The sequence below is a fragment of the Lineus longissimus genome, chromosome 11 (assembly GCF_910592395.1).
Source record: "Lineus longissimus chromosome 11, tnLinLong1.2, whole genome shotgun sequence".
NCBI lineage: Eukaryota > Metazoa > Nemertea > Pilidiophora > Heteronemertea > Lineidae > Lineus > Lineus longissimus.
This window is the reverse complement of record NC_088318.1, coordinates 358,737-373,116: the sequence shown is the minus strand read 5'-3', so window position 1 is coordinate 373,116 and position 14,380 is coordinate 358,737. Positions and strand designations below refer to the sequence as shown.

The window sequence follows — 14,380 nt, the reverse complement described above, 5'->3', positions numbered from 1 at the left end:
CCTCCAACTCCTAGCTGTCCTCACCCTGCCAGAGGAACGCTGTTCGCCATGTTAGTTGCCACAGAGAGACAGGAGATGACCCTCCAACTCCTAGCTGTCCTCACCCTGCCAGAGGAACCCTGTTCGCCATGTTAGTTGCCACAGAGAGACAGGAGATGTCCCTCCAACTCCTAGCTGTCCTCACCCTGCCAGAGGAACGCTGTTCGCCATGTTAGTTGCCACAGAGAGACAGGAGATGACCCTCCAACTCCCAGCTGTCCTCACCCTGCCAGAGGAACCCTGTTCGCCATGTTAGTTGCCACAGAGGGACATGGCCCTCCAACTCCTAGCTGTCCTCACCCTGCCAGAGGAACCCTGTTCGCCATGTTAGTTGCCACAGAGGGACATGGCCCTCCAACTCCTAGCTGTCCTCACCCTGCCAGAGGAACCCTGTTCGCCATGTTAGTTGCCACAGAGAGACAGGAGATGACCCACCTGCTGCTGTCCTTGGTTTTTCGCATAAAGACGAAGATCGAAGATAGCCCAAAGAATGCTCGCCTTTACAGTGAGCTTTTCATGAATGTCACAACCAGACAAAACCATGAACCTGGCACAACCTAAAGATCTCATAACAGAGACAGATATTTTGTGGTGTCTCTTCCGAGGTCAGGACAACATCACAACCTCAGAAACTGATCTCAAGAGAAGTTTGTCAACAAATGGCACTTATAAGCCAAGAAACAAAGGAAATTTTGCAAAATATTCATTTATTGATTTCTATAAAATATCATCGAGACAAAATTAATATGCTTAGCAAATAGGTTGTAAATATAATTTATTAGCACTGGCCAATGCCATGGGCCCTGAAACTGCAAGGAGAGAGTTGAACACAACTGCTGAACACTATGCTCTGATTTCAGGCCCAGAAGTTTACAATAATACTAGATTTCCATAGACACACAGTCTATTCACGAATCAACGGTAAATAACAGTGTGATAATCACAATCTCATCCACATTCCTATATGATAATTATCTGACCAGCACCAATTCCCACATCTAATTATAGATCTGACATTGCAAGATGAAAGGCAGCATAATGTATTGTCACAGCACAGGAACTGATTCCTATCCTTTCCATGCTCTTGTCTCTCAAGTACCACACTATCAGTAATAGACATTTTGAAGTACTCGATGAGCTCATACAATCTCACTTCCATGGAGAGAATGAATATGGGAGGAGAATCCGAGATTCCACGGCTGCAGTGAGTGGTAGCATTGATTTATCTGTAAAGGAAAAGACAAAACATTTAGCAGATGATTGCAAGATTGAATGGTCAAGACAAGCTCCTCAAGGGCAAGAGTACGACCCCCTACTCACCCACCTACATACTCACACTTGGTGCTTATGTAACTAATGCTAGCTAAACTCGGCTTGGCCTGGATTGGACAACACTCACTCACTGTAGTGAAGAGGACGAATGGTTTTAGATTGAAATGCACGATAAACTTACAAGCTTGAGCTGTTTTACTCTTCTCTGGGTGAGTCTGGTGATGGATGGCTGCGTCTTGGGATCCATAGCGGTGGAGAAGGTTCACTGGAAGGTGACAAACAGCACATGAGAGATGATGGGAAAGTAACAGAGGACAAGGACATGTTAAACTTTTCCCCTGCTGCACACAGTATTTTCTAATTACTTGCCAGCCTGACAAGCTAGTCTTAAGTTTTGTTTGGAGACAGTCACAACCTTGGAGGAGTATAGCATGCTAGTCACACCTCTTTGAAGACGGTCACAACCTTGGAGGAGTATAGCATGCTAAGTCACACCTCTTTGAAGACAGTCACAACATAGGCCTGGAGAGTTTTCTGTCATGTACCATAGTTTCTACCTGTGTTGAGTTTCCCACATATGACATTCCAGGCACCAATGAGTTGTCTATCAGTGCCCTCATCCGCTGCTAACCCATACTCAGCTATTCTCCCCATCTCCTTCCCAATATCCCCAGTCAGGGTCAGCTTCTCCAGTTGGTAGATTCCTGCAAGAGACATAACCAGCCCTGTCACTGGTGGTGGAACAAGACCAACATTGCGACTCACCATATAAAATCAGAATAGATAAGCCTTAATTACAAAGAGGCAGCAGGTTTACTTGACAGACACGAACACAATCCTTGTGACCTTTGGGATGTCACTTTACTTCAATTGCAACATCCTCAGAATAAGATGTAAAACCAAGATTACTTGTAATTGGTGTCCATGTCAGAACAAGAAAACACTGCATGGGAAATAAGAGGATGACCTTCCCCTCTAGTTTCCGTGAGTGTATCATACCCAGAGACCTACCCCCATCCTTCACTTCACTAGGAATGCTGGCCCACGGCAGTAAGCGCATGAGACTATTTTCCTGGAAGTTCCACATTGGAAGAACGTGGCTGAGGTAGTCGGAGATCCATGCAGGATCAGAGGTCAGACCTTTGCGAAGTTGGATACGGTGTTGTAGGCTGTCTGAAAGTCATCATGAAAGAGGATAAGATAAGTAAACTGGTTTTGGTGCACTGTTATGGATGTCTGACACACAATACGACAAGTGTTACCCCATCTGATCACGGCCTGTTCCACATGTCCTTGATAGTTTTACCCCCGGAGGAATGTGTAAGTGAGAGCTCTGAAGACATCTGGGATTGACCAACCTTGAGCTTAGTAATACTCTATAACAGCCTCACTATAATCATGTTTTATACGTACCATACACCCACATATGAACAACCTGATTGCAGATGCCACCGTACTCCGACTGCCAGTAGCCAAGCAACTTTGAATACTTGGTTCTGATCTTGATACCAGGATCAGTCGTCACCTCAATGTATGTCTTCATGTCCTTCACATTCACCTGGTAACAACGGAGCTCATAGACTTTCTGGTGATCAGGCGTGGCCCCCGGCGTGGCCTGTGTTTCATGGTGGCAAAGCCTTTGAAACTGAGATGTTAAAACCTGAAAGAATTCATCAAGTCATAAAGAAGTCAAACAAGACATATGGTCCGTTTCGAATATTCAACTTGCGAGTCGAGTAGTAGCTCCATGGCCAAAGGCAAAAAGGTGTTGAGATCAAGACATGGGTGATATGAATAAAGACTAGCAAATGCTTTTACTTCAATTTTGTACAGGAAGGCTTAGTGTAAAATGTACATGGTGTTTTAGATAAAAGCATTTGCTAGTCTTTATTCATATCACCCATGGCCACGCCCACCTATCAAAGCTTTGGTGGCATAAAACCGGGCCTGTTAGTCCAATTCGTTCTCTGTGAGTGTGAGGTGAAAACCATTAAAGATAGGACACGACTGGTGTTCAGAGAGGAGTTGGAGCGAGACACCAGAGACCCCGGACTCCAACATCAACATGTCTAAATCAGGTTTCTTTCTTCCTCTTCTTAGGTTTACCTGAGTATTCCTCCTCCCAAGTGTAAACTGTACCAGCAGCTTCCTCCCCAACATATTGACAAAACGGCAGGATGAATACAGATCGAAAACTGTGGACAAATTCAACAAGACAAGACCGTAGGAAACGACTAGCAGAAGCCCTTTCGGAATGTAGAAATTGTGGAATGACACCTGCACTGGCCAACCGAATAATTTGATAATTTTTCGTTCCGCCGCACTTCTGCCAACTTTTAGATAAATCCAGCTTCCTTGGATTCCAAAATGGTGGCCAAGGACCCAAATTTTTGTATTGTGAGGATTATTTTTTCCTATTTTAGTCATGATTGACGACTACTGGTGATTATGACACATTCTAGGTGAAAATTAGTGAGTGCTCCCAAGCATAGATCTAGCAAAAGTGTGTAAATAGTCTCTTAAAGCTGTTTTGGTGTGTCTAAATGTGCCAAAAACATCCACACTGACACTAAACTTCTTCTTCTGCTCAATCAAAACTTAGCCTAGCTAAGATAGCAATAGCATGCATGATTGGTTGCGCCACACAGCAATGTCAGCATACTCATACATGCATGATCATGATGCATGCGAAATGTACATGATGAACCTCCCAGTCAATCGTAGTAGGCCTAGTACAGGCCCCTACATTTTATCAAATTTCTGGGCTGGTTCATTCTTTCTTTGCATTGCAGGCTAGGAATTTTGTTGAAGAACACTTATCAATACAACAACAGAAAATCCAAGAGCTCTGTAGCAAGATATTCTCCCATACCAGAGTAAACTGAAGGTGAAGTGACCATGTCTGCCTCTACTACACTGAGCGCCTCCTCTAAGCTTGAGGGTGAATACCTGGTGTCGAGTCTACGTCAGCTCATCAGGAACTGGGAACCTTACATCAGGGATTCAGAAGATGTGGAGCAGACTGAGGAATCCATCATCAGGATGGAGGAGAATGATGAAAACTTCCACAAGTAAGATTCCAGGTCAACTCAAAGAGGCTAAATAATATATGATGAAATAGGATATAGAAACTATAGACTAAGACCTCCCAAGTACTTGGTTCTTTCACGAGGCACAGGTTGGTCTGGTGATGTATAGACAGTCCACTTCACATAGAAATACCCCTCAATGCAGTTGTCTTCTTGGCCACCAAGTTATTGTCCTGGCAACTGTCTCAGAGGCTGATGACCAAGCTGTATGTGTAAAAAATCCCATCCCATCTTTTGCAAAATCCATCATGATTGTGTATCATTTCAGGTATGAGATCGTCAAGAACATCCGCTCAGTGATGGAGGAGAACCTTGGCCGCCTGATCGAGGATGAGATTGAGAAGAGTTCAGCCCCGGGACAAGAGCAACAGCATCATCGATTCGGCCAAGACTCGCTCGTCCGTCGTATTACAGACAGGATCATAACCTCAAAAGAGTAAGTTGATTCAAACTGATTGACTCATTGTGATGAACCATGTAAAACAGAAAATACAAATGTAGGCACTTGAAATTATATTGAATTCCTCAATTTTGTAATAAAAGACAACCCATGCAAATCAAAAGTATCCAGCTGAGTCTGAACATCTCTTTCAGGTATGCAGAAATGATGAGGAGGCTAAAGACTAATACAGTCAGCGCCTTGGACCACATCCACGAGAACTTTGAGGAGGAGATCTTATCCAATCAGAAGTCGAGTAGTTCGGGCCAGAATGCACCAGTGAAGAGGTTCTATTCATTCAGCACGAGTGATGGAGAGTCCTCTTTTGGCAGCTCTCTCAACCAGAGCAGCTTCATGTTCATGAATCATGAACAGTTTCAAGCAATTTATGAAAATCTTGACAAGAAGAAGAAGATTGAGGTTCGACGAGAAGCGTTGGCGAGCCTGTCCCAGTTCCCGCCGTTAGAACTCCAGGGCAGTGATCAGTGGAATATGCTCAAGGCTGGCATACTGGATGCACTGGCTGATCCTGATGAACAACTTTCAAATATGGCGCTGAAGTTCTGTGCACGTGGGTTTTCATCGACCTCACCGAATACAAGAGAGATCTACACTACTCTGTTAGAATACTTGATGTTCCAGTTTAATACCAGGAAGAGCACCATCCCAAAAGTGAAAAATGGAATTGATACAAAACAGCGTGAGAACTCCAAACTACTGAGAGCCGTAAGTAGTCTTGCCTTCCTATCACTGATGCTGTTGTTGTTGGGAGCCAATGGTCGATGCATATCACTACTTGATCACAAGTTTCATATGAAACATAGTCCAGTGGTTTTGATTTTGTCAACTTGATCTCTGTTCGCTATTATCTGAAGCAGTGACATAAGCTTTTGTGTATAAGTGGTTTGTTATGGCCCTGGAAATCATTTTGTGTTGTTCAATCGTTCAGTTCTTGTGTCTGCATTCTCCCAATCCTATTTTACACTCCATGTCATGTTTCAGTTCCGATTGATGAGTGAGTTTGATCATCACATCCCGTCCTACTGGGTACGTTTCTCCGGGAAGTTCCTCGAAGACGTACATGAGAGTACCCTAATGCTGCTGTCAATACATCACACGTCGCCTGTCGGTGGTCCGTCCCAGATGTCACCGATGCATTTCTTGGCGCTGATGGACCCCAAAGCTACCTGGTTCATCAAGTGGTTGGTAAGTAGGCTCCATTTTCACATATGACTAACGAGGGCTCATGCTCTTCATGTTGTTACTGAGTTGGAAACCAGTGTCTTTCTGAAAGATAGAGAGTTCCTTCTGTCCTATGGTGAAGAGATGAGCTGAGTTGGAAGGCCCAGTATCTTTCCCATAGAGAGATTGTTTTAGTAAAGAGTTCAAAAGCTGACTATTCTGTCTGATTAAGACACAGATTTTACCTTGACTTTATACTACAATCGTACAAGGTCTAAAAGTGTCAATGCAACGGTCCATTCTACAGTTGCTCTTGTGAAGTAACAGAACAAGACCCATGGCCAACCTTTTATTGTAGCCTATTGAGCTGCGATTAAGTGTTCAGTCCATCAGTTGTAGTTCCAGGTGTGTGTTTATTTGGTTTCAGCATGGCAGCTACAGCCGTCAACCTCTACTGAAGATGCTGACCAAGTACAGGAGCATCGTTGATAATATCACCCGTCACTGCCTCGACTACGCCTTGTCTAGAAAAAATAAGATTGACATCTCAGAGATGATGTCTCGTGCCTCAATCGCTGATGGACAGCGCACCCATTACACAGGAGCGGAACTAGAATACATCTACTTTGTCCACTCGATCACGATGTTGGGCAGACTACTGTTCTTTGCCGATGGACGCAGTTTCTTCCCAGCGAAGCTACGAGAACGAGAGGAGCCAGTCACAATAGTGAAGCTGCTAGTCTCAATAATCTCTCTGCTCGGAGACCCAGTCAGCGTCTTCCATGCCAGGTTGGCTAACGGAGGTGAGCCATTCTCATCTCATAGAAAGTGTCATGGATTTCCAGTCCTCTAACTGTATATAAAAGTACTCTCCCCCTCCCGCCCATGTCCCAACATTGTCATATCTTACTCAGTAAGCTTACACTAGATTATAACTGTTGTTTCCTTGCATTCTAGTGTTCTATGACCCGGCCACTCTGGTAGCTGAAGTCCTTAAGAAGCTGAGCAGTGGTGAAGCATCCCTTGATCTGTGTTTGTGTAAGGATGAGGTGACGAATGCGCTGCTGATGCCGATATCATGCTGGCTGAAAGGTTCTCACGTAAGTCAGACTTTATAATTTATAATAAATAGGTTTAAGGACCATGGCATCACTCACGATTCAGTACAACATCTCATCAGACCAATGGGTGTCCTTGGTACCTGGACAACTCCACTGACTTTGCATTTGCCATTCACATCAAACTTGCTGTCACGGTTAGCCCAGAACATGTCATCATTAACTCACGAGGCACCTCTCGGAGGAGGACTCTTGACTGCCTTCAGGCCTCAATCTTGTTTACAGTTGTTTTGATTCTCTGTTTGCAGGAGTCATACGATCCTGCTCTATTCAGTGACTACGGGCTTCTCCTCATTGCTGACGTCTTGTCTGCGATGGCCGGCAGTAACCGAGGCCGACAGCATCTCCTCTATGGTGAGGGATGCAAACGATTCACCAAGTCGGAGTAAGTCTTTGATGTCTATTCGCTGCTACAGAACTTTGTGAAGTTTGGAACGCCTTTGTTACAATGTTCCACTGTTTCCAGCAGTTATGTCACCAAACACTGCTCACATGGAGCTCTCGTTTATAAATGAAATAACAACATTTTATGATGTGATATTCGATGTGTTCTTACTAATACTTTCTGTTCTCTCTCAACAGGTCATGTGCCGCCCACCTCATCTCAGAGTTCGCCAAGCGAGCTCTGCAGGACGATCTTCCCGAGGGATTTGGCTCAGCTCCGTCCAAACCTGTGATTGGTTCGTTTGTCTACATCTGCCGGCAGCTGTATAACAACTGTGAAGGATTACATTTCATGTACAAATATGACTTGCATCAGGTCATCGCTGTTGCTTGGAGGACAGTGAGTGTCTCTCTGTAGTTTGTGATGAAGATAGTGCATAGGAATTGGTGTTACAGAAAGGAATGAATGACTACAATCTCTCCCGTCATCTTGAGTAGAGTCAGTAGTCATGTCTTGGCCGAGTTGTCAGTCTTTAGTCTTCCCTCCATCCCAGCACATCTTGGTCTATCCTCTCCTCGACTCCTCTGCCTCATCATTGCCCAGTAGTGTCATCACTCACTAGGTTATCTGTGACATCTTTGATTAAAACCGCTTCTCCTCCTTATTTTCAGGCTTCCCGGGATGCCGACCTAGCTGCCACCCCCACACCATCAAGTCATAACAGTGACGACACGTCAACGATCAAGGAGTCACATGACATCATCATGTGGGAAGACACACTCCGTGACAATCTGCTAAACTTTGCTGCCACGCCTAAAGGCCTGCTCCTCCTTCAGCTGACGGGAGCCACGAATGAGTGTGTGTCGTACATGTACACAAGATATGCTAAGAAGCTGCAGGTAAGTCTGACTCTTACCAATACTGTCTGGTTGCTGACCATTTGACCTTGACCTTTTTGAGCTTAGAACAAATTGATCAACTCAAAATGAACTTTCAACAAGCGCTACCATTTCAAAGCGTTCATCAACAGCTTTCTAACAAATGGTTGTGTCAATATGACTAAATGTTGACTGACTTGATTCCTCATCCCATTAACAGGTCAGCAAGTGTGAGAAGTTTGGCTATGGTACCATGTTGACACAAGTGGCATCAACGTCTCCTGGTATGGCCGCACTACAGAATACGGGTAAGAGTACTCTTCCTTTGGTTAGCCCAGCTGAATTCCAATAGAATATAACTGCAGACGTTATCGTCATTTTGTCTTCTTCTAGGTTTCGTCAAGGCTCTTCTTGGGGAAATGTGGTCCATCCTTGAATGCGCTGATGAGTTCAAAGTTGTGTATACACCGAAGACCTGGCCGGTTCAGCCGATTGACAGGGCAGCACATAAGGTAATTCAAATATGGACACTTCGTTTTATCATCACATGAAACCTGACCTTGCTACATGTATGTTTGTTGTTACACTTGAAGTTCCTGCACCAGTTGCCTTGAAATCTGATAAACACTTTGCAGAGTTTCAGTGCTTTACATGTTCCTTGAAATCTCTGTTGACCGATGTGCTAATTGACTTTTGTGTTGCAGCCTCTGGTCAGCCTGTTGAACCTGCTCTCCTCTTACCCGGCCGTCTATGAAGTCCTCGCTGGCCAGGTGCTGCCATCCAAGGCCGAGTACAACACGAGGGAGAGACCTAGCACAATTGTGGTAAGTTTAGTCAATTGGAAGTACCCCCCTCAATTATCGCAATGCTGACTCTGATATTGCTTGTTGCTGTCTCAGCAAGTTTAGATCATGTTGACGATCCCAGCTTATATTATTGCCAGTTGTGAGTCAAGATTGAGGAGTTGATGATGTGTTGTTGAAATTGGGTAGACAGGTGATAACTGATGTGGTCTGTTCCTTTTGGAGACAAGGTCCAGAGAAACAAGCACTATTACTGTACCAGGTTGAGGCAAGGAGGCCTGAAGGCTTCAGTCGAGATGGGAAATTGTTTAGTTTATTGATTATGTGGATTAAGATGGCAGCAGAGAAACCGTTTATGCACCTTATCAAACTATCAATTGTTATCATGTCATTATCCAGGACCTACTTGACCGCTTGGTGATGGTGGACACCCAAGCGAAGGTACGCTCTCTCTTTAACTATGAGCAGTCACACGTCTTCGGGTTGCGACTGTTGAGTGCATTGATCTCTTGTCTCGATACCTTTCTCTTGTTGGAGACGCAGTTCAAGTTCATGAATTATCTCCTCGCCGACCAGACGACAAATGTCTCAGAAAGCGAGTAAGTATTCCCATCCAATTTGCAAAGCTGTACAGACAATCCTTAAAAATTGGTGAATACTAATTAAACACAAGATGTCTAATTCCATGGAAAAAGTTTTTTAATTTTTGAAATATTTGTAAGTGTTAACTTCAACATGATTGTTGTAGCATCACCAGGTGTGACCAATTGTTTTGATCATAAAATGTACAACATCAATGGCTAAAGAGGACTTGCTTTTTGTTTCAGCAGCAGTCCTGCTATCATCATCGACATGTTGTCAGTGGAGAGGAACTATATCCTTGTCAAGGGGTGGACGATCGGTGGGCCGTCAGAGAGGATACTGCCATCCAAGAACCTCCTTGAGGTAGCTGTCTTCCTGTTCACTCCTGACAATCAATGTTATCATAGTTGATTTTCTTGTCTGAAGGGTGTGTCTTGACTATCGAGTAAGATCTCTAACTGAAAACACTAGTCCAGCACAACCTGGTCCTCATTGTCACACCCAAAAACCTGGTGGAGAACAATTTCAACTCTCATCAGAAACACAGACAATCATTTCTCTATCTCTGTGGTTCTACTGAATTTTGTCCTTTCCAGGATAAAGGCAACCCATATCCATTCCCTATGGTCACCAAGTTCCCCATTCCGAGAGATTATCTGCCAACGATGGCTGGAAGGACAGCTCTCAAAACTGGTAGGTAGTCTCATGTGATCGTAGGCCTACTTATGTTGAATTCTACTTTGAAAAGGTAACAACCAAGAGTGGAGCAGATCTTGAACACTTTGTTTTACCCAACTGAAATATTTCTCTCAGTGTAAACTGTGGACTTGTCATCACCGGCAGTGGTGAGATTGTCACAAATGACAGTGCAATGTTTAAAGTTGATGTCACTCAAATCAGAAACCAGTTAGACTGTAATGGAGATGAAGTCACAGTCAGCAAATGATCAAACTGTCATGAAAACAAAGATGGAGTCACAACCAGCTTGTGACCATACCCTCCATTATACAGTGATACAAACTGTGCAGCAATGTAAACTTCATCTTCTAAAATATACGTTTACCCTTTGTCTCCTTCAGATAACGAGCTTGGCAAGTTGTTACTTGACACAAGGAAAGGTGAACATGGTCCAGGATGGTTTGAGAAATGCAAGAAGGCGTTCTGTAGTATTCTCACCACCAAACCTGATCAGGCCAAGGGTGGGCTTCTACAAGACTTGCTGGACAAGTCAGTCGTTGTGATCGCACAATCAAAAGAAGACGCCATCTTCCCTCTGGTGGAGTACTCGGCCTCGGAGCAGGTGATAAAGAGTCAGAAACTCAGCGCCGTCCAGCAGCAAGGCATCCATCTTGCCACCAGGTCAGTGAGCCACTGTAGCCATTCTTGGAGCCAACACACAACAGAACAGCGCAGTGCTAATCATGGTGGAGATTGTCATGTTCTGACCTCTACCCGGGACATCAGCAATGTAAGGAGCCAGGTTCAGTCACTGCCCTTGCTGTGGTACTAGTCATTCCCCATACTCTGTTTCAACACTGTTTTCCCTCTTCTAAAAAAAGGAATGGAAGTGAAAACCTCTTTTCGATTTCAGATATGGGCTGCACTTGAAGATCCTCAACGCATCGAATACCGCCCAAGAGAAGTTTTCATCCTACATGAAAACTGTTCAGCATTTCCTTCATCAGCAGCAGAAGCCAAACAAGGCATGTCCTTATCGTATCCTTTCAAAAACTATACAACTATCATTGAAATTGGTTATCTGGGTTTTGGGGGGTTTTAGTTTCGCAATATTCCATGTCCTGCACTTGATACAGATGTCGAATTCTAATGAGTTCTAATCTAATTCTAATCATGTCAAGTTCCAATAAGAGCATCAAGATTTCCTTAACCTCAGCCCAGGTTTCCAACAAGGAGACTACCCCGGCTTCGACTGGTTTGCTGCCACAATCTTCTTGATGATGAATGGCCACAAGGAGCGCGCCTGGAAGGTCTTACATAAGATATCCTGCCTCATTCACTCGGCGTATCTCTGGATGAGACGTCTGCATAACTCGGTAAGGTCAAGGTCATCTGATGACTTCATGAACTCTTGAGAATATACTGCAATGGGTAAAGATCAGGCAGATACACTGTTTCAACATTTCTCTGTGGCAATGTCTCCTGTGTTAGAATTCTAATGTTATTGTTGTATTCACTATCTCATTTCAGGCTCAGCTGAGCCCCGAGATCGCTGCCAGTGGTATCCCTCCTGTCTGCTCTGCTACAGGTCACCATATCGAGCTACTCCTCCAAGCTGAGGTGCCTGGTGTCTCATCAGCCTTCAGGATGTCAGGATATACCCCATCTCAGGTAAATATCTGCCGGTTGTTATCTTTCTGTCAAATTTTTCTCATTTCTGTAGCCATTTCTTGGTTCTGAGCTTGACCTGGCCATGGCACTCAGCCACTGACTCTTATAGAAGATGGGTACTTGGTTCTGAGCTTGACCTGGCCATGGCACTCAGCCACTGACTCTTATAGAAGATGGGTGCTTGGTTCTGAGCTTGACCTGGCCATGGCACTCGGCCACTGACTCTTATAGAAGATGGGTACTTGGTTCTGAGCTTGACCTGGCCATGGCACTCAGCCACAGACTCTTATAGAAGATGGGTACTTGGTTCTGAGCTTGACCTGGCCATGGCACTCAGCCACAGACTCTTATAGAAGATGGGTACTTGGTTCTGAGCTTGACCTGGCCATGGCACTCAGCCACTGACTCTTATAGAAGATGGGTACTTGGTTCTGAGCTTGACCTGGCCATGGCACTCAGCCACTGACTCTTATAGAAGATGGGTACTTGGTTCTGAGCTTGACCTGGCCATGGCACTCAGCCACTGACTCTTATAGAAGATGGGTACTTGGTTCTGAGCTTGACCTGGCCATGGCACTCAGCCACTGACTCTTATAGAAGATGGGTACTTGGTTCTGAGCTTGACCTGGCCATGGCACTCAGCCACTGACTCTTATAGAAGATGGGTACTTGGTTCTGAGCTTGACCTGGCCATGGCACTCAGCCACTGACTCTTATAGAAGATGGGTACTTGGTTCTTAGCTTGACCTGGCCATGGCACTCAGCCACTGACTCTTATAGAAGATGGGTACTTGGTTCTGAGCTTGACCTGGCCATGGCACTCCTGACTCTTATGGAATGGACTGTGCAAATGCAGGATCATCACCTTGTTCTAAAAGCTTCTTTCACTTCAGATCTGTCAGCACTGGGTACGTCAGTGTTTTTGGAGTTACCTCGACTGGATGGACATCTGTCACTACGTGTTAGTCTGTTTAATCATGGGCGTCGACTACCAGGTCTACATCTGTGTGGCCATCTTGAAACACCTCCAGCCTGACATACTGCTTCACATGCAACATCAGAATCTCATTCTGTTTCTAAAGGTCAGTCTGTCGTCTTGTATGTCGTCCGTAAGACCCAAGCCACATCCAGCTAGACTGTCTCACCCACGTAGATTGAACATCTGATCTGCTGGTCAAAGCTACAGCTTTTAGAACTAATTTGACGTCGTCCAGTAGACTTTTCCTGGCCCGCCCTAATTGAGAAGAAAGGAGTACGACTGCTTTGTTTGAAATTCAAATGTGATGTCTTTTCAGGAAACGCCAATCAAGGGATTCAAGGTCGGCGACTACCTCGAGTTCATGCAGCAGCTCGAGAAGAAATACCGCCACATTGTGCTGCCTGATATACGTCAATTGAGGAGGGCTTGAACATTGTATTGCCGAGGTCTTTCAAGACTGCCACCTCCATTGATTGTTTTGGTCTGATTATGTCATTGTTTATGTTGTAGAGAGGACAGAATGTCAACAATCTGAAATTGTCTGGTCTCAGATTGGAGCGAGTACGTCTCATATCAGCGTTGCCTTATTGGTTAATGTTGGACAGGTCATGAGCATGTCCCGGGCATGATTCATGGGAGTCCAATGTTTCTCTTAAAATTCTGCACTTCAGAAGAGATTGCAAATAATGCCAGCTTGGCTCCAAGGGAGGAAAGACTATATGACCTTTTCCTGTGGATGGGACCCGGAGCAGTTCCTGGAGTTCAAGAGGGAGGAGTATTGCCCCGCAGTGAGGAATCATCTCAGGTAGAGGGCTGGGCTCACAGCTGTCGACACGTGAGTCAGGAGGTCACAGTGTTGTAGAGGAGATCATTTGTTAGATTAGTCAAAGACCAGTCTTTTGTTTTATAATGTAATGTAATGACTATTATCAATAGGCCAGTGATCTCTTGGCTGGAAGACCATCTGCCACCATTTCGTGTTGTAAATACCTAATTTATTTTGTACTGTACATTAATCATCATGATGCCAAAGTTGGGTGAGTCCTGATATAAACTTGTGTATTTACCATATGAATGTACCTGTCAGTACGTTGTGATTACTTGAGAATATATGAGTCTTATTCTAAGCAGTTGTTATCACTTTCTTCTAGTCAGATATCTCGAATGTTAAAAATACTCCAGCATGAAAGCCTTGACGTTTCAGCGCTAAGGGTGAATGACTGTGGATCGGCTGGTCACGGGTTCGACTCCCGGTGAATCTGCCG

General features: G+C 44.7%; 2 protein-coding genes across 5 annotated transcripts; one reads left to right on the top strand and one right to left on the bottom strand.

Moving 5' to 3' along the window:
• Positions 1-775: 775 nt before the first annotated feature.
• Positions 776-3,543, bottom strand: LOC135496276 (protein NipSnap homolog 3A-like). Its single transcript, XM_064785523.1, has 6 exons — positions 3,418-3,543; positions 2,725-2,971; positions 2,323-2,484; positions 1,869-2,015; positions 1,493-1,576; positions 776-1,265 (listed from the first exon to the last, which is right to left on the bottom strand). Exons 1-6 carry the CDS (start codon positions 3,469-3,471, stop codon positions 1,189-1,191), a joined length of 771 nt encoding a protein of 256 aa, XP_064641593.1. The 5' UTR covers positions 3,472-3,543; the 3' UTR covers positions 776-1,188.
• Positions 3,544-3,682: 139 nt separating this feature from the next.
• LOC135496264 (protein broad-minded-like) lies at positions 3,683-14,259 on the top strand. 4 transcript variants are annotated; one of them, XM_064785502.1, is made up of 22 exons: positions 3,683-3,783; positions 4,104-4,382; positions 4,669-4,836; positions 4,995-5,565; positions 5,842-6,045; positions 6,449-6,824; positions 6,979-7,121; positions 7,388-7,524; positions 7,722-7,923; positions 8,196-8,423; positions 8,623-8,710; positions 8,796-8,914; positions 9,107-9,226; positions 9,605-9,804; positions 10,036-10,150; positions 10,384-10,480; positions 10,867-11,146; positions 11,379-11,503; positions 11,687-11,841; positions 11,996-12,136; positions 13,030-13,218; positions 13,432-14,259. In XM_064785502.1, the coding sequence occupies exons 2-22, from the start codon at positions 4,210-4,212 to the stop codon at positions 13,543-13,545; spliced, it is 3,945 nt and encodes a 1,314-aa protein (XP_064641572.1). In that variant the 5' UTR covers positions 3,683-3,783; positions 4,104-4,209; the 3' UTR covers positions 13,546-14,259. The 4 variants fall into 4 exon arrangements, with proteins under 4 accessions (XP_064641572.1, XP_064641569.1, XP_064641570.1 ...); XM_064785499.1 differs by having other exon boundaries at positions 10,033-10,150; XM_064785500.1 differs by having other exon boundaries at positions 3,684-3,773; positions 10,033-10,150.
• The last annotated feature ends 121 nt before the right edge of the window (positions 14,260-14,380 follow it).

Bases quoted from the DNA above. Each gene is read 5' to 3' on its own strand.
- LOC135496276 (XM_064785523.1), bottom strand. From the start codon at position 3,471: ATGTTGGGGAGGAAGCTGCTGGTACAGTTTACACTTGGGAGGAGGAAT. The intron at 2,972-3,417 runs GTAAACCTAAGA...GAATTCTTTCAG, and splicing joins TTGGGAGGAGGAATACTCAG to GTTTTAACATCTCAGTTTCA. The intron at 2,485-2,724 runs GTACGTATAAAA...GATGACTTTCAG, and splicing joins TGTTCATATGTGGGTGTATG to ACAGCCTACAACACCGTATC.
- LOC135496264 (XM_064785499.1), top strand. From the start codon at position 4,210: ATGTCTGCCTCTACTACACTGAGCGCCTCCTCTAAGCTTGAGGGTGAA. The intron at 6,046-6,448 runs GTAAGTAGGCTC...ATTTGGTTTCAG, and splicing joins CCTGGTTCATCAAGTGGTTG to CATGGCAGCTACAGCCGTCA. The intron at 11,147-11,378 runs GTCAGTGAGCCA...TTTCGATTTCAG, and splicing joins GGCATCCATCTTGCCACCAG to ATATGGGCTGCACTTGAAGA.